The following is a 19,154-nucleotide window of genomic DNA, read 5'->3' as shown; positions in this document are numbered from 1 at the left end:
GCTCTGAAAACCTCCCTGTATTCCTCCGCCACGGAGGCACTACAATGCATTTATAAGCGGTTGACTAAAGAAGTACGCCAAACCATGTATTGTATGGAGTTGTTGAAAAGTCAGAGTATAGTCCAATGTAATTCGGGGATTTATCAATTGCTAAAGCACAGTTATTAGAGCTAGAGCCGCGGATGTAGACGGAATACGCTTGTTGCTCTTCCGATCCCAGGAAGCGAAACACGCTTGGAACTTGAGTGAACTGTAGGACTAAGAGGCATGGGTGCTACGTTAATTTTGATCCACAAACAAACTACAGGCTAATTGTCTGTCTCTAATTCCGATAAATACATAAAAAGTAGCGTTATCCATCGAACTGGATTGCGGAATCTTTCAGGACCAAATTCTAGTTGGACTTCTAAATTGCATCCAGTGGCTAACGGTAACGTAGCTAAACGTTTTTTGACCAAAATATTTACCGGCAACGTCAGCTTCCCAAGGGTGTCGTCTATTTGCTGGAACATAATTTAGCATGCTATTTGCTAGCGTTAAAGCTAATTTAACGACAGTAGCTAGTTAACGGTTAAAGAGATATTAACTACGTTACTAATGAAAGTAGCTAACGTCAGTCCGCACTGTGTCAGATATTTGGAACAAACCTATTTGAATTTAGGTAACGCTGAGTTAGTTAGCTAACAAAGTTAAAACGTCGATACATTGTAATAAAATGGATGCATGTTTGAGATGCAGCAGGGATTTTTGCAAAAAAGTTAGCTTCCTGCGTATTAAATCAGGTCGCTGCTGTCAGTGTTTGGGTCAGACTATTAACTGAAGGGGATTAATCTCAAGTTAACCACAATCTTGAAAAATGGCTTGCAACCCGTATTATAAACACCGTCATTTGACGTTACACAGGTCAGGTAGCTAGCCTACTACATATTGCTGTCCATAGATTTGCTTTGAGATTTATTTTTTCCCCATAGAGTGTAGCTAAACTTTAAAGACTTTTGGGGAATTAACGTTAACGCTTTGGTAGCAAATCCGACATAGCTGGTGTGGGGGAAAAAAACAGTTCAAAAAGTTTTTTTCCCTTGTCTTCTTTTTTTCCTTGTGAATCGTGTGTTTTGGAGATGTATTGAGATATTTTTTGTCTCACTTTTCAGATCTGTCTGTCTGATGATGAACCTCATGACTTGTAACATTCACACATTTGTTGAGGGGACAGCAAAGGGAGTAATTTCTCTGGACTAAGTGAAGAGCTCCCTCTTGAAAAAGTTTGAAACATGCCCTTGCCATTTGGCTTAAAACTCAAAAGGACTCGAAGATATACTGTGTCAAGCAAGAGCTGTCTTGTCACTCGAATTCAGCTGCTCAATGGAGAGTTTGTTGAGTTTACACTTTCAGTGGAGAGCACTGGACAGGAATGTTTGGAGGCAGTTGCTCAGAGACTTGAATTAAGAGAGGTATGTATGTTTTCATCCAATAGAATTGCTGATTGTTCTCTATATACTTTTTGAGACTCACCACAAGGACAATGTTGTCTTTTGGCCACATTCCTACTAGGAACTGGTAAGCAGGACACAGAAACTGAGATAACCAGTTCTCATAGTCTTTGTCCTGCTTATGTGATTTAGGAATTTGTCAATTACATACACTATATTAATATGTAATTACATGTATGTAACCAACTCATCACATAGATTAACAAACATACATGTTTTTAAAATTTTCATTCTTCAACAGAAGTGGCAGCTCTCTCAGAGCATCGACAATAGCGGTCTAGAAAAGTATTTCTGAGTCAGTATAGAATAATGTACTAAGCTTCATGTCTGCATTTGGTCATTATGGCCACACAGTGAAACCCACCTATTGTCATTTCCAGTTGGACCTCAAATCAATAGTAGAGACTGCTGAATATGCAGGCGATCTGGCCTAGGAACTTGCACTTTATGACAGTTTCTGTTTATTTTGCTGCATAATGTAGCAAGGCTTCATTTTTTATGGGTCTGTCTGACAGGCCTCCACCTTCCTTTAGAGTTTTTCTAGTACACAGAGAGTAATGACCATAATGTTTGTTTTTGATGTCACAGGGTTTGTTTGTGCATTTCGGTTCTCAAGTCAGTTTTTGTAGAAAGGGTAGTCATAGTTGCTAACCAATGCTATCTAGAGTAAATCAGTTATGTTGGCAAGTTGTTTTGTTGTGGTTTAAGAGTGGCTGCAAATCATCATAGATCTCTTTTAGCTGAATTGTCTCTGGTAATTAGCAAGCCTATAGGGGTTACTTTCATTGTGTGATGTTCAGGAGGTCCCAAGACTGAACAGGGACTGACAACAGCCTATACATCTAGAGAAGGTTGTAGTGGTTAAGTTTTCAGGTCTACATACTGTATGTTTCTAATGTTATATAGATGATTAGGAGAAGTGTGCACTAAGTGACCAAACAGGAGATGTATGCTATTGATCTAAAGCAGTCAAGCATTTTTGTACTAAAGGTTAATTTGTAATATACAGTATGTTTTAAGTAAGTGTGCCTTCATTTTAGTTGACTACAAACAGTATAACTTAAATGAGGCAATATATGCAATAAATGGTGCAATAGATACAAGTTGTCTGAAAATGTCCTTGATCACAGCGTGGTTCAGGTGTAATGCTTGTGCTTACTTTCCTTGCTTGTTAGATAACATACTTCAGCCTGTGGTACTTCAACAAGCAGAACCAGCAGAGATGGATTGACTTGGAGAAGCCGCTGAAAAAGCAGCTGGACAAGTATGGGCTGGAGCCCACCGTTTACTTTGGAGTCGTGTTTTACATACCCAGTGTCACCCAACTGCAACAGGAGATCACAAGGTGATGTTCCATCAGTGACACAATGTGTCTTTGTCTAAGCTTATTAGCTTAGGGACAATTTATCGCCACAAATAGCAGTCAAAAAGTTATACATGTTTGTTGTTTCTGTAAATAAGCTATGGCCAGGTTAAGGTGGCCTACTATGGAAGTTGATGAAGCAGCTTAGATGCACAGTTGTACCCCCTGAACTAGATGCCACTTTATACTGATGTCTTCTTACCTCTCCCCATCTATCTCTTATAATACTTAAACCCAATCAGAGAAGTATTAAATCATAATATGAATATGTTAATATAAGTTATTTTATACTAGTGCATTTGATAAGGTTTGCTAAGTAATGACTTTTCAGCTTTGTTTGCAAACCTGAACAAAGTTGTCATATTAGGTTGCTGCTTGTCGATTTTTGACTCATGAGTAACCCTCTCTGTCTCCACAGATATCAGTATTACCTACAACTGAAGAAGGATGTTCTTGAGGGCAGGATCTCATGCTCACTAGAACAAGCTATTCGTTTAGCTAGCCTGGCAGTTCAAGGTAATATTAATGTATGATACCAGCCGTGCAACATAAAGTTTTGTTTGACAAGCTTGGTGTGTCTTGGCATAACTCCTTCTGTAGTGACAGCTTTAAGTCCAATGCAAAGTAATTACTGGTGCAATTACTCATCAATCCTCCATAAATCATGATATTGGTTTCTGAAACACCAAACCTTTCCTCTCATCTTCAAAATTGTACTGGAAACAATAGTTATGATTTCTGGACAGGAGGCTTGTGTCAGTTCATTGAGTTATTTTATCTTAACCGCAGGTTTACTAAGGCAAGGGTGTAACTCCAATAAGCCTATTGATTCTCAAATAGTTGCATTTTAATCTCAATCAGTACAGGAGAAAATAAAATGTTAGCTAGAAAAATGTGACTATAATTTGGAATTTAATAAATGGTGTTGCCTGCTGCTCACAGTAGTTCATCTCAAACCTGTTCAATCACTATGCCATGATTATTGTAATATACTGCACTTAAGCACAATTAAACCTAATCCCAGCATATTAAATTGGTCAGGGGTGTTTTTTTGTGGGAATATGAATTTACCTCGCATGAGCTTTAGCCCTGAATGTCCTCCAGCCAAAAGAATCTCAAACGCTGCAGGCAAAGTTATATCAGGCTTTGCAACTTACTGGCCTGGGTGTTGGCATAGCAGAGCCGCTGAGATCACTTACTGCTGCAGCCATGTTCAAATGACTGACCAGCATGCAATATGTGCATTTTAAGAAGAAGAAGAAAAAAAAGACGAAGTTCCCTTTTAGATTTAATCACTGCTAAATTGTCATGCCAATTTGCAAATGTGCTGTAAATGGGTTGTTGCGTAGTTTCTATTTTCTGCCCCTGTCTAGGGTATTTTGGAATGTAGGACAGTTGTAGCTTTTGAGCAGTGCTGATGCCTGAATGCTCAACATAGTTGTGAATGTTGCCAGCAGGCAGCCTAAGGCTGGTAACAGTTTTGGACCTCCACGTTGTCAGACGCTGAAGCAATTCCCTTTCTTAACAAACAGGCCCCTCTCCTAAAATTAGTTAATCTTGTCATCATGCACTGCAGCTTTCCAAAAGGCATTACACCATTCTGCAATTCTTGAATGTCTGTTTGGCCTTGTACTAAATGCAGAAATGGACATGTAATAGAGTTTATTCAGAGAGCAGTGTTATGCAGAGAAGGCCTATGCCTTGCTGTATTTAACCATTAAGTTGTGTTGTGTTGTTTGTCCACAGCTGACTTTGGAGACTTCAATCGATATGATTCCCAGGAGTTCCTGCAGAAGTTTGCACTGTTCCCTATTGTAAGGATTTCTTTTTTATCAACATGTTACATGACAAATGTTGCAGCTATCCTTATTTGTATTTAAATACCAGTATTTTTTCAAACCTGACTCTGTCTTTGCAGGACTGGATTCAGGATGAGCGAGTCCTGGAAGAGGCCACTCAGAAAGTGGCTCTTCATTATCAGTCCTTCAGGTGAGCAGGTGTTCTCAGAATCAGCCTGCCTGTTCTTCTCTTGTCAACAGACAAACCATACAGACATGAATCAACACTACAGAAGTTTATGCATTGCTTTGCTCGTTAGTGTTCCGGCCTTGATGTTTAATGTAGGGTCAGTGGGTTTTGATGGGTTTTTTTGTCATATTTTTGTCTTGTTCAGGGGTTTATCAGCCCCAGAGGCAGAGATGTTGTATATGCAGGAGGTGGAGAAAATGGAAGGCTATGGCCAGGAAAGTCATCAAGCCAAGGTAGGTTTGTGAGGTCCAGCCTGCAATCCCCAACAGACCAAACGTTGACGAAGTATGACATTGGCTAACTAGAATCTGAACTTATGAGCTGCATATTGTCAGTCTGGATTCTTTCACCTGAAAGACTGTTCTGCATGTCTTGATCCTCTCCTTTCATCTAAACAGGATAGTACAGGCACAGATGTTTCCATGGGATCCTGCCTCGATGGCATCTTTGTCAAGCACAAAAATGGCAGGCCGCTTCTTTTATTTAGGTAAGTCTAGAAACAAACTGGTTAATGTTTGTTTGACTGTTACAACAATGCCTAAAAGTCCAGAAATATGATCTACTTCTAAATATAAAAAATAAAAGCTTTGGTAAATTGTGGCAGTAATTGTAATGAATCAGACGATTCTGTCAGTTTAGTGAGTTTTGTGCTCACATCTATTCTTAGGTGAGGTTGTCTCCTGTAATGTTCCTTAATGCTTTCTAGACCTGAGTATTGCCCAAGAAGAAATGAATCAGGTAGACTGATTTAAACTGATAAGGATTGTGGGAGCATTCTCATTATTGTCAGTCAAGTGAGTAAATGTACATTCTTGACCTTGGCTAAACGGTATTATCTACATACCATAATGAGTACTAGATACCTTTTTGATTGACTCCCACTCATGTATGGTTTTTATTTTGAGTTGTTAAATCAGTTCCACAGTCTTTTTAAAAATGCAAGGTTTCGTAACTGCCATGACATCATGTGTTTTTTTTCTCCCCTTTCTCTCTGCCACCGTGCTTTATTTGGCTGTGTAGGTGGAATGAAATTAACCACATGAGTCACAACAGGTCCTTCTTTGTCCTGGAGCTAGCCAACAGAGAGGAGAGTGTCCAGTTCCAGACCGTAAGTCTCTGCTGCCCTTGCTCCTTCTCTTCTCTATCCATCCCCATGGGACATTTCAGTCTCTTATTGGGTTTAGCTAAATTAAAAGTTCCTGTCGCTCTGGCGCTTACCATCAGCTAGTCTGAAGAATGCACCTATGTTTGTGTGTGGGTGTGGGTGTGGCTGTAGCTGGGGTATGTTATGCATGCGTGTGTCATAAAATCATTAACCATATATCATATAAGTATTTGAGGGCATTCACATGAACCACTTTTGCTTTGAAAACATCACCTCTCTACCAATTGTTTTTAACTATGTCATAATTTTCCTTCTCCTTTTTTGTGTAGGAAGACATGGAAACCTCCAAATATGTGTGCCGGATGTGTCTGGCCAGACTCAAGTTTTATAAGATTAACAAGAGTAGCCTGTAAGTGTGTGTGTGTGTGTGTGTGTGTGTGTGTGTGTGTGTGTGTGTGTGTGTGTGTGTGTGTGTGTGTGTGTGTGTGTGTGTGTGTGTGTGTGTGTGTGTGTGTGTGTGTGTGTGTGTGTGTGTGTGTGTGTGTGTGTGTGTGTGTGTGTGTGTGTGTGTGTGTGTGTGTGTGTGTGTGTGTGTGTGTGTGTGCGCACATGTCTAGTCTAGTTCCTGTCTTTTGGTTCCCTGTCGTCTTGTGCATGTGTCTTCTCTTTGGTGTAGCCTCACTCTATCCTCCTCTTCAGAGAGGAGTGTGACCCCCTGCCTTCTGAGGGCTCCCAGAAGTCCCTTCTTACTCTATCCTTTCCTCGCTTTCCAATGCTCTCTCGTCCCTCTCTGCCTTTAAATAAGGGGTGAGAAATTCTGTCAGCCACCACCTACAGTATGGCTATCCAGCAGGTGCCAACACCCATTACTTTCTGATAACCTAGCCAACAATGCCACACCAAACCGTCTCTCTACTGAATCGGAAATAGGCCTTAGGTCGTGAAGCATGTAGTGACGTTTCATCCTTGGAAACTCTAATATTTGGTTTATTATTAAGAATAGCCTCTGTTTTGATGAAGCCAAAGGGGATCATAATCATAAAAATGAAAGCATTGTAAAATCCACAGGAATTTTTATTCTCAACACTATTTGTACATTAAAGATGAACAGACACTGTTTTTACATTTTTCATTTTAAATCTGTTGTTCACTATCTGCTTTGATCAGGTATTTCCAGATCAAAATGTTCTATGCTTAGACTGTATTTTATTTAGTTTTTGTTTGGCTTCATGTGTTAAGACAACATTAAACACAGAAGTTTGCCGTGTTTTGTTAGATACAAGTCAATCAAAATTAAAAAACATCGCACAACTCTTGTCCATTACGCCATGCTTGCTGGTGTACTTTAGAAAAAATCATTGCATGGTGTACTGGGGAAGATCTGAGCATAATTTTAAAGTTTGATGGACCTGTTCTGTACCTTGCTGTGTTTGCGTTTTCAAAGTTTAGTGACCAAAGGACAAAGTAAGGTATTGGAATTTGTAGTGCTATTGGGTCAGGTCATCTTTTTTGACCAACATTTTTTTTTCCACCAGACAAACCCAGCCTTCAGTTGTCAACCCAGTCAGACGAAGATCCTCTACTAGAATATCTCTGGTAATGTTCATGCTCACCCGAAAAACACTTTTCACATTTTGTGTGCTTGCATAGTTCCCTGATGATTGTCTAGCTTGCATTGAAGCACATGATGTATATTCAAATCATTCTCTAAGGTTGTGTCACCACAAAGCTATTTTTCATTCTTTCTTGCTCTTGGGCATTATTCAGATCATATGAGCCGTGACTGAATCCCTCTCTTGTTGATTTACAGCCAAAGCCTCAGGCCTACATGATGCCACCTCCACAAATGCACTACAATGGTCATTTCACAGAGCCTTACTCGTCATCACAAGGTAACTACTGTATAGAGGTCGGCTTGCAACTAGAGCTGGGCAATATATCGATATTATATCGAGATATGAGACTAGATATCGTATTATATTTTGGATATTGTAATATGGCATAAGTGTTGTTTTTACCTGTTTTAAAGGCTGTATTACAGTAAAGTGATGTAATTTCCTGATCATACCAGACTGTTGTAACTGTTCTATTATTTGCCTTTACTCATTTAGTCGTCATATCCACATCACTGATGATTATTTATCAAAAATCTCATTGTATAAATATTTTGTGAAAGCACTAATAGTCAACACTACAGTATTGTTGCCATATTGATATCGAGGTATATTTGGTCAGAAATATCATGGTATTTGATTTTTCTCCATATCACCCAGCCCCACTTGCAACTGGGAACCTAAGTTTAGTTTTTTGGCACTTTGATTGCCTGCACTGTCTTCAGCTAAATATAGCATTATTTTGTAATTATAATCCATTGCCCATTTTAGAATATCTTGTTAATTTGCTCTCTCACAGACAACCTGTACATGAACAGTCAGAACGGTTATTACTACCACTCCCAGACCAGCCTGGACTGCTCTCCTCTGGAATACAGCAGCGGAGGGCGTTTACGTAACGGCAGTGTGTACAGCGCCCACAGTACCAGCTCTCTAACCAATCCCCAGCACTATCATCAGCCCTCACCCATGTCCTCCAACCCTTCTATCACCAGCGATGTCACAAGGCCGGACTATGTTCCCTCGCATCGCCACAGCGCTCTCATCCCACCTTCCTACCGTGCAACTCCTGATTATGAGTCAGTGATGCGTCAGAAGAACCGGGGTGGAGGTGGAGGGATGCTTTTGTCTCAAGAACATCGGCAGAGCCACTCCATGAGAAACTTGAACATTGGGAACTCGTACGCCTACAGCAGACCAGACCCTCTAGTTTACAGCCAGCCGGAGATCAGAGGGGAGCATGGCGGAGCAGCCCAACATTATCACTATCCCTTCCATCTGGGCTCCAGCTTCCACAGCCCCTCTCCATACCCCTACCCTACAGAGAGGAGGCCTGTAGTGGGGGCAGTTAGTGTCCCGGAGCTCACTAATGTCCAGTTACAACAGGCACAGGAGTATCCAGCCCCTAACATCATGAGAACACATGTGTACCGACCACCGCCACCCTACCCATATTCCCACCCTCGGCCTGCTAACAGCACACCTGACCTGTCGCGTCACCTGTACGTCAGCAGTAGCAACCCAGACCTGATCATCACGAGGCGTGTACATCACTCAGTCCAGACTTTCCAAGAGGATAGCCTGCCAGTTGCCCACTCTTTACAAGAGGTGTCGGAGCCTCTTTTCAGCGGACCCCCACAGAGACACCCATACCATGCTCAGAAGCGGAACTCTATTGAGGTTGCTGGATTAGCACATAGTCTCGAGGGGATGCGGGTCAAAGAGCGGACTGTGTCTTCTTCAGCAGCTGAAACTGCCACACCCCCTCCAGCCCTGCATGGAGGCCGCTCTCAGGGCTCTCAGCTCAACGTGTTTTTGGAACGTACAAAGACAGAGGACAGGGGGGACAGGGGTGAGGACGTGCAGTATGGACACAAAAAATCCCTCTCAGATGCCACCATGTTAGTTCACAGTAGTGGTGAAGAAGAGTTTGAGGACGATAGCGGACGACACACTCCACTTTCTCAAGATGCAATAGTAGCGACTGTTCCTGACCAGCCATCACAAAAGCACCACAGCTTGACATCTCTCTCGTCTCTGACGCCTCAGCAAAAGACTCCAATAGAGCCGCCTCCAGCATATCCCATAGGCTCTTCTCTTGATCCCTCTATAACAAGCTCCTTGACTTACAAGGTTCACCCCCTGATCCAGGAAAGTGAGCCTTTGTACTTGCTGTCAGATTTACGACAGCCCAGGATTATGCCCTCAGTCTCTGAGGGAGACCTGAGTGGCCAGGCCAAGCAGAAGACTAAGAAAGACTTCAAGAAGAGGCCTGTATCTGATGTGCCAGCTGGGAAGAAAACAGTAGAAGGTTTGCCCCCTCCGGTGAGTCCTATTCCCAAATACAATACATTATTTGAATAGTGCAATAGTTAATAAACATTTTGAAATTGAGAAATAAAGATATTTCCCATGTTGTGTCAGTGAGATATCATATTTTGCATTAAAGTTTTAGTGCTTAACTTTTTTATATTAATGTCTTATTAATATTAATGTCTGTTACATTCAAGCCATTGCCAAATGAGTTGCTACAAAGCTTACTAAGACTATAAGCTCCACAAAACTCAGTATGGCTGTGTTTAGAAACTGGTGTCGTCCGGTGATGCACAAAATCGAGGGAAGATAATTACTTCTTCTGAAGAGATCATTCTGTTGTTTTGGTCTTATGTGTCCTTGGTAATAAGCAACTGCGTGGAGGAGGGGTGGGGGTGGTGTGCGATCACGGAAGGCTTGTATCTGCTGGAAGTGCCGACAGCTTTGTTGTCATTATTTAGAATTCCTCATGGGGAAGACAGAAACTAGTGCTATAGCTTTTAAATATGCATGAGAGCAATGCAGCTTTCATGCAAGCAGCTTGGTAATGTCTTCAGCATGTTGAGCAGTTGTACTGTAATTTATTGCTAACATATCACATCATTCAGTCACACTGCAGCTTTCCACTTGGCACTTGTTTTTTTTCTTAGTAACACGATATGTCTATGCTTCATAAAGATCAAGAGTATGCATACACATCAACAGAGGTAGTTTCTGTGGTCAGCTTTGAGTGACGCAAGCAACACATATTGAAAAATGCTGTTGTACTAACTTGTCAAACCGGACAGTTGACATTCACTCAGTAAACACCCAGCGAGGCTGCGCTCTACTTCCTCACTGCGAGGCTCACACACAGTTATCCTCACTTTTCTTTGTCTCTACTCGGTTGTCACACCAGGGCATGAAGAAAGGAGCTAGGTCAGAGGTGAAGAAGATGGGCCCTCTGAAGGTAGCCCATCTAAATGGCCTGTCAGTGTCCAGGCAGCCAATGTATGAAGAGGTCAAGGATGAGCCTGAAAGAGCCTCTAATGACGAAAGGGTAGGTGACTCTTTGATTTAGTCAGTGGTTTGCTCCCTAACAGAAAAGGTAAATGTAAAGGTGAAGTTTATGCAATTGCAACTTAAGAGATACTAGGATTTGTTATTGCTTATGTTGTTAATGACTTGTCTATGGCCAAAAATATCCCATAAACAGGAGCTGCTGGCTGTGTTGGTAGTATTAACCTCCTAGTAGGTGAACACGTGAACTGGTCAGCCTTGTTTATCTTGATGCTTTTTGCTTTGACAGTGGAGGTAAATTCCACACACAAGGGAAAATGATTAGCGCCTTAGATAATCAAGTTGTCATCTGTAAGCATACTGTACATTCTTCTAAATGTCTCAGACACAAGAATTGTCAACCACAGATGTAGGTTTTTAAAGTACATATTATAAACTTCACAGAGTTCACTTCTACACATGGTAGTTGATTGCTTCTCTATTTATTGTATAAATCCATCTCCCTATGTCATCCGTCTATTCATCATGCACAAGATTCCACTACTGTTGACAAAATTTGGTCTTAACAATAATAATGCATGTTTAAAAAATAACTGAGTGCTGCTACATATTTGCAACAGATTTGTAAAAAAAAAAAAAAACTGATTAGTTTTTAAAAGGAGATGATCAATTTAATGAAATTTCACACATTTTACGTCCTTATGCATCCAATTTTGGTGTATCCACCATCCCCCACTGAAAACGATGTCCTCTTACGGCAAGCATGTCTACAGTAATAGGAAGTAAAACTACTGTAATAGAAAGTAAAGCTTAAATGAGCGGCAAATTGGGAATCAGAGTCCCTCATAAAAGTGATTATATGCTGTAAAGAAGGGGTCTCAAACTCAACTTACTTGGGGGCCGCTGGAAGTAGAGTCTGGGTTTGGCTGGGCCGCATCAAGTATTAAAAAAACCCCCAACTATTTCCTCCAAACAGGGCGCGGAACTGCCGGTGCTACGCCCTCGATCTGATATGGTGGTGAATTCACAACAACAGAGTTCACATTGTCAAACCTCAGGCATTGCCGCAAAGAGTACTTAGCTAGCTTGACAACCGTTACGCCGCTGTCAGGAGACTACTACGGTAGCCCATAAGTGACAGCGCAATGACAAAAAGTTTCAGAACGCGGCGCCGCACTAACACTTAACTTTGATGTCAAGTAAGGGGCCACAAAATATCATCCCGCGGGCCGCAATTGGCCCCCGGGCCGCGAGTTTGAGACCCATGCTGTAAAGTATTACTGTCCACTATTTACAGAGATTTTAACATAATTTCATTTCTCATGCAAAGTATCACTGCTGATTCAATTTGGACTAGATTGTAAAATTATAGTGTACATCTCACCACATTGTTTTAAGTGTTTATAAAAAATGTGTGTCAGGGCTGCATTACCAATGGCAATGATCTATTTTCTGTTTCCTTGTTTGTGTTAGTGTAAAGAGCTGGAGCAGCATATGGAGAGGGGTGAGCTGTTGAAAGAGTATGAGAGTATCCCAAAGCGTCGTCCAGCAGGGGAATGCACCATCGCCCAGCTGCCAGAAAGCGGAGACAAAAACCGCTTCCAGGACGTCCTGCCTTATGATGACACCCGAGTGGAGCTGGTTCCCACTAAAGAGAACAACACAGGATACATCAATGCATCACATATTAGAGTAAGTTTTGCAACAGTGTATCATAATTATCTCTTTGCAAATCACTTGTACATGATTTTGTTACATAATCAAGATAACAAAGCACCTACACACCCAGAAGTAGTCATCAATTAAGCCAGGGTTCAGTTTTGCTGAAATGCATTTTTTTTCTGGGAATTTAGAGTAATAAAGACAAAATTCACCACAAAGTAAAAGCCCAAATTTTAAAACAATGTTACAGCCTACTGATAAACAAGGTGTTATGGCTTTTTTTTATCACCATATGCTGTAATTTTTATTTAGACTTAAGGAATTTATTTTTTTTTTTTATCCTTGAAGTTGGAAAATGTATATACAGAACTGCTTCTAAACGGCCTTCTTGATTTAAGATCAAGTCTGGTTGAATTTGTTTGGGCTGTCTGGCTGCTTCTCGACCACTTCAGAAAATCTAAATATTTTTGAGTTAACACAGAGTTTGACAGTGCATAACTGACATACCAAAACAATGGAAGCACTTGAAAATAAGAATGGCCTCCTTAAAATTGTAGTACTTTTTGAAGGGGTACTCTAGTGATTTAGTCTCGCACTTGTATTAAGATGGCAGACTTGTGAGCGACAGATCAAAGCAAAATGGTCTAGACAAATTAGTCAGGAGTTCCCAGATTGAAACTTTCCATTCCAATGCAACTGAAGTTGTGCATTACGGGTAAGAGTGTCTTTTGTTTACACTTGAATCTCACTGCCTAGTAAATTCCCATGTCTGGGTTACAAACCTTCAGTTTGAAAGACATGGATCTGTTATGAATGTGTAGTCTCCATCCAAACATAAGATGAGATAGCTTAGATGACATCACCTAGACTATTTTCTCAGAATTAACTCCTCAGAAGACATAAGACTGTTTACACAGGCTAAGTATTGCTCCTCATGATGAGTAAACTGAATTCTGAATAAAACACATTCAATAAAACAATAGCAAATGATTCCACCCATCTACTGCACCAAGATCATATTTCTGGACTTTTAGGCATTGCTGTAACAGTCAAACATTAACCTGGCAGTTAGCTGTCGCTGACACAGTGATGTGCGTAGTTTTTTATGGGTAGTCAGTGAAACTACAGTAGTCAGTGTTTTATGTTTGCTGCAAATACATACTAAATCACCTGATTAATGCAACATAATCACGTCTCTCGGCCATTTCTCACTGCACAAAGCTGCTACCAGGCTAAAGCTAATATAGTTAGCCTAAAGAAACAAGGGGTCCATCCCAACTAACGTTACGGTTCGGAGCCGCAACGCTTGAAACGTAACACCAATCTACTACAGAAGTCTGTGTCTGATATAAACTGATTTAGTTGTTCTTGGATACACAGAGTGTGTTGCTAGTGCGCGTGACATGCAGGTCTGATCTGATTTTATTTATTAAATAAACCAGCTGGCCCAGCTAGTCAACCACAACCTGAAATTTATAGGAAGCAACATGCAGTCATTGTCATACACTTTAGCCTGGATTGATAGTATTATATGAATACAATGGTGTCATGCTAGTCAACCATCATATTTCTACCTAATTTCCCTCTCCAAAATCACTACAGAAGAGTAGTCACAGCACTTACTTGCTTTGGTGTTTGTAAAGCATTAAAGTTCAACAAAGAATAGTTCACATTAGAAAAGATCCTTTTTCATTTTTATTTTCTATGTAGATGCACTCCCCTACAAAATCACTGCAGTAGTCGAGAATGATTTATTATTTCCAAAAAAGAGCGGTTTATGTCATCTTTTAAAAAATGTTTTTTATCGCAATATATATCACAGGGGAATAAAAAAATATTACAATGTCATTTTTTTCCAATATTGTGCAGGCCTTCTGGTGACTTTAAAAAATAATCTCCTTGTGTCCTGTCCAATTAGATAACAGTAGCTGGACAGGAGTGGAGCTACATTGCCACGCAGGGTCCCCTGTCAAACACATGTCTGGACTTCTGGCAGATGGTGTGGGAACAGGGTGTCTCCATCATCGCCATGGTCACTGCTGAAGAGGTGCGTGGATTTTATATTTACAGCGCCACATTTTTTATTCCTCATTCCCTGGACTAACCTTTTTGTACGTCATCTGATTCCTTCAGGAGAGCGGCCGGGAAAAGAGCTTCCGGTATTGGCCCAGACTCGGCTCACGGCACAACACGGTGACATACGGTCGCTTTAAGATCACAACACGGTTCCGCACAGAGTCCGGCTGCTACGCCACCACGGGGCTAAAGATCAAACACCTGCTGACGGGTCAAGAGAGGACTGTCTGGCACCTGCAGTACACAGACTGGCCTGACCACGGGTGTCCTGAGGACTTCAAAGGCTTCCTCAGTGAGTGGGAGCTGTATCTGTTTGTCCTTTTATGGTTATGCTTTTATGATTGGATATCTACCTGGAAGACTGAAAATATGACCGTTGTGTGCTGCATTGATAGCACCATTAGTTCCACGATACTATATCAGTTTTAAAGGAAATTAACAGAACTAGTGAAGATGATCTCAAAGACTTGAAAAGAGAATGTAAATGTTCCAAACTCTGTTTCAAAACTGCTGTATTCATTTATTGTGTACCTAATTCAATCTCAAGTGTGTGTTCTCGTCTTTCTCCAGCCTACCTGGAAGAGATCCAGTCTGTGAGGAGACACACAAACAGCATCAGTGACCCGAAGAACACCAACCTACCTGTGCTGGTCCACTGCAGTGCTGGAGTGGGACGGACTGGTGTGGTCATCCTGTCTGAGATCATGATAGCCTGTCTGGAGCACAATGAGGTAATTTCCTCACTTAAACTAAAACCTGCCAGACTGATCCCATGAAACGGCGTGAGTATGACACGGCAATTTTTATGCCATTATTGACGTGTTATCAAGGCGCATACTGGCTTTTTAGCGTGTTTATGAACACCGTTTGGCCTCCATTGACTTACGATAATTGTGATTGCATGTGAATTGATGCCATAGCGAGTAGTATAAAAGGCCAAAAATATGCATAGGGAGGCTGGTCAGGGTGGAGGATGGGTAAAACACAGGACTTTCACCCAGGAGAGCAGGGATCGTGTCCTGCGTGTGGCTTTCGCTTCGTGTCCCTAGTATGTTTATTTTCCACGTTTGATGTTTTCCTATACTTAAAAAAATAATAATTTTTAAAAGATGACATAAATAGATCTATTTGGAAATAATAAATCATTCTCAACTACTCCGGTGATTTTGTAGGGGAGTGCATCTACATAGAAGATAAAAATGAAAAAGGATCTTTTCTAATATGAACCATTTTTTTGTTGAACTGTAATGCATTACAAACACCAAAGCAAGTAAGCGCTGTGACTAACATCACTCTTCTGAAGTGATTTTGGAGAGGGAAATTAGGTAGAAATGCGCTGGTTGACTAGCATGACACCATTGTATTCATATACAGTAATACTACCAATCCAGGCTAACGCAAATGACAATGACTGCATGTTATTACATTATGACATAAGACATGACATTAGATTAGTGTTACGTTTCCAGCGTAGCGGCTCCAAACCGTAGCGCTAGTTGGGACGGCATCTTGTTTCTTTAGGCTAACTAAATTAGCTTTAGCCTGGCTAGTTGTAGCTTTGTGATTAGACGTTGTGATTATGTTGCATTAATCAGGTGATTTAGTTCGTATTTGCAGCGAACATAAAACACTGACTGCTGTAGCTTCACTGACTAGGCTACCCATAAAAACCTACGCCCATCACTGTGTCAGCGGCAGCTGCTGCCTACGGTACTTTTCTACACACGGAGAGCCGCACTTCCCATAACAAACCCCGTCGGACTAACGTCACAAACACAGCTTGCCCACATGGCTACCTGTGTTAAAGAGGAAGGGTCGGCCGGTAATAATCATGTAAAAGGAGAATGGTGGAAGTTTACTTTTCTATCAAGCAGCAAAAAAGGATTAGCGTCAACATCGCAACGTCCTGTGATGTGACTATCGCTCATGCGCACATCACGATGTTGATGCTAAAACCCAATATCGTTCAGCCCTGGTAGACGTACACCCGGCTGGCTCAAAACTCATACAGATACCACGCCACTTGACTTGGGAAGTGGCGTGTATGTTTGCGCGAAGTTAGGATACCACGTTGAACTTGCGTACTTGTGCTTTTTCGAAGTTATGACCTCAGCTGGTGTTTTCTTTCTTGGTTGCTTTGTTGTTTGTGTTTCTAGATGAACCACTTCTGTCTCTCTCATACTAAAAGTCTGACTTGTTTCAGATGCTGGATGTCCCAAAGTTCCTGTCTAAGCTACGTTGTCAGAGAATGATGATGGTTCAGACCTTGTCTCAGTACACCTTCATCTACAAGGTCATCGTCCAGTACCTCCGCAACTCCAGGCTCATATGAGCACGTCTGTCTGGCCCAACTAAAAAAAAAAACAGTCCACACAGCCATCACAGGTGATTGCAGCATGGAGTCTGTTCCAGGTTTATGCCAAACTGCACTGTGAGGACGCAGCTGTATGAATCTGTTCACTGTAGCGGTCGGTTTTTGGTGGACCCCGTTTGGTCAAGTATTAAATCGGGAATGACGTGTGGATATACAAGAATTAAGTGATACCAAATGGAGCATAACGACTTATGACCTGCCTCTAAACAGTATTATATATTATTTTTACATACAACATTGCTTAATGAAGCCCAGCACTTTTAAAGTACTTTGCTGTACATAATGAGCCAATGTTAAGCTGCATTAAAACAATCTATATTATAGATATGTATCAACAACTGTATTTTCACTTGACAAAGGTCACGTTTTGGATTGCTGTTTGGTAACTATTGGTTCTGATAATGAAGGACATTTCTGTAGTGATGAATGGATGAGTGGATAAGGTTCTGAAAACAGCAGATTGGCTCATGTGAAGGTTTCATTTTTTTTATCATGTGTGGTGGTACAGGCAGGGGTTTGTCCCTGCATTTAACTTAAGAATATAGATTTACATTCAACAGAATGACGCTAATGTATACCTCGTGATTTGGCTGTGGTGGTATGAGCAGTTTTCATGTTTAAAAAAGCCCTCGAACAACCTAAGATCTATCTACAACACATCACCTACTAATAACAAATGTATATTCTCTGTGCACAAAGAGGGGGGGAATATGGATTGGTCTGTTAAACACTGGATTAATGCTAAGTAGAAATGCATTGCACAGGTTCCAGAAATGTATAGTTAATGAGCAAAGAAAAGGAATTACAGAGCAGGTTTTAGAAGCAAGAGTAAAACTGGAACATGTATTTTATACAGATTTTTCATCCTTTTTTATAATGAGAACTCTTGAGTGCTGTATTTTAGCAAGGATAATATACGTTAACATATTTTGTCAAGACAAAGTGCCTAAATAGCTGCCTTGTAAAAGTTGAAAGGACTGTATTTTTGCATAATAGACATTTTTTGATTCAGTGTTATTAAATGCAGCGATATGTGTTTTTAATGCCATCTCAATACATTTGAGAAACATGCCTGCATGAAGCACAAGGATTGCAAACTATTAATCATAATTTATGAATTTGATAAAAATTCTTTAAGTTGTGACTGTTGGGCCTGGAAGTCATTGTTAAGTACATAGAAATTGGGAAGTGAGGCCATTTGACAGTATTGAGATGTAACTCAGTACTCTGTGAAAAGGCCAGACCACCTCCATCTCAGTATGATGCCCGTCCCGCTCGTGTCCTCCACATTGACCGATGTCCCTGTGCCCAGTGTGCAGACATCCTGCTGTTAAAAAGGGCCTTTGACTATTAATGAACACTTATTTCCTGCTAGCCCAGTTATGTTGCTCACCTGTACAAAAATGCTTACAGGCATGGCAAAGTTAACATCAAGTCAAATATCTTTTAACAATGTTAATTTGAAATATTTAATATACAACCACTGACTTGATTTGGCCGAAGTGATCTTTAGTCTCTCTTTTGTCTTACCCTTAGGTTTTTATAGTTGGTGGCAGACAAGTGGGCAATGATCTAACTTAGCTGGAGAAAACTTTGTCCTAACTGAGAGAGATATTTTAACTGGATCTTTGTTTAAAGGCCCAGATCAATTTGGTTCAGGTGTTGTTTTAAAATACTGATTAAGTCTTTGTGTGGAGACTGAAAAAAAGTGGGTTTTTTTGTGGCCAGAGTAATGATGTCATGTACAGGTATGTTGTTCCTAATGTGCACAATTTAAAAATCTGCTTTTATGAATATTGGTTATTGTAAAGACTATGTACAAACTATATTGAACACAAATGATATGCCATTGGTAAAAGAAAGTGTAGAAAACCTTTTCAGCCAAGAATAAATATTTGGAAATAAATTGTAATGTCTCTATTCAGTTGTAGATCACCTGTTTCCCAGTTGACATGACTCTATTGCACCACCTTGTGGCAGGACTGAGCCTGTGGCTCTCCATCTCTGGCTGCACTTGTTCTGGATCTGTTGAATCAACATAAGGAGTTTACATTATTGGAAGAGATCTTTATTACATAAATTCAGAGGTACAGAATCTTCAAGGAAATGAGGCAAGAGAGCTGATATCTTG

At 40.8% G+C, this 19,154-nt stretch overlaps 1 protein-coding gene across 1 annotated transcript; it reads left to right on the top strand.

Moving 5' to 3' along the window:
* The first annotated feature begins 75 nt into the window (after positions 1 to 75).
* ptpn21 (protein tyrosine phosphatase non-receptor type 21) lies at positions 76 to 18,929 on the top strand. The gene is made up of 19 exons (XM_032499546.1): positions 76 to 430; positions 1,152 to 1,451; positions 2,666 to 2,835; positions 3,272 to 3,369; positions 4,600 to 4,667; positions 4,772 to 4,842; positions 5,027 to 5,114; positions 5,280 to 5,368; positions 5,902 to 5,989; positions 6,316 to 6,395; positions 7,522 to 7,582; positions 7,797 to 7,878; positions 8,399 to 9,924; positions 10,811 to 10,951; positions 12,385 to 12,603; positions 14,492 to 14,620; positions 14,707 to 14,941; positions 15,220 to 15,380; positions 16,853 to 18,929. Exons 2-19 carry the CDS (start codon positions 1,272 to 1,274, stop codon positions 16,979 to 16,981), a joined length of 3,615 nt encoding a protein of 1,204 aa, XP_032355437.1. The 5' UTR covers positions 76 to 430; positions 1,152 to 1,271; the 3' UTR covers positions 16,982 to 18,929.
* The last annotated feature ends 225 nt before the right edge of the window (positions 18,930 to 19,154 follow it).

The sequence above is a fragment of the Etheostoma spectabile genome, chromosome 20 (assembly GCF_008692095.1).
Source record: "Etheostoma spectabile isolate EspeVRDwgs_2016 chromosome 20, UIUC_Espe_1.0, whole genome shotgun sequence".
Taxonomy (NCBI): domain Eukaryota; kingdom Metazoa; phylum Chordata; class Actinopteri; order Perciformes; family Percidae; genus Etheostoma; species Etheostoma spectabile.
This window is presented reverse-complemented; position numbering and strand designations above follow the sequence as displayed.

What these genes read in the sequence shown, in the direction of transcription:
- ptpn21 (XM_032499546.1), top strand. Translation starts at nt 1,272, where the DNA reads ATGCCCTTGCCATTTGGCTTAAAACTCAAAAGGACTCGAAGATATACT. An exon ending in CTTCATTATCAGTCCTTCAG is followed by an intron (nt 4,843 to 5,026) that starts GTGAGCAGGTGT and finishes TGTCTTGTTCAG; the next exon opens with GGGTTTATCAGCCCCAGAGG. An exon ending in CCTGTCTGGAGCACAATGAG is followed by an intron (nt 15,381 to 16,852) that starts GTAATTTCCTCA and finishes GACTTGTTTCAG; the next exon opens with ATGCTGGATGTCCCAAAGTT.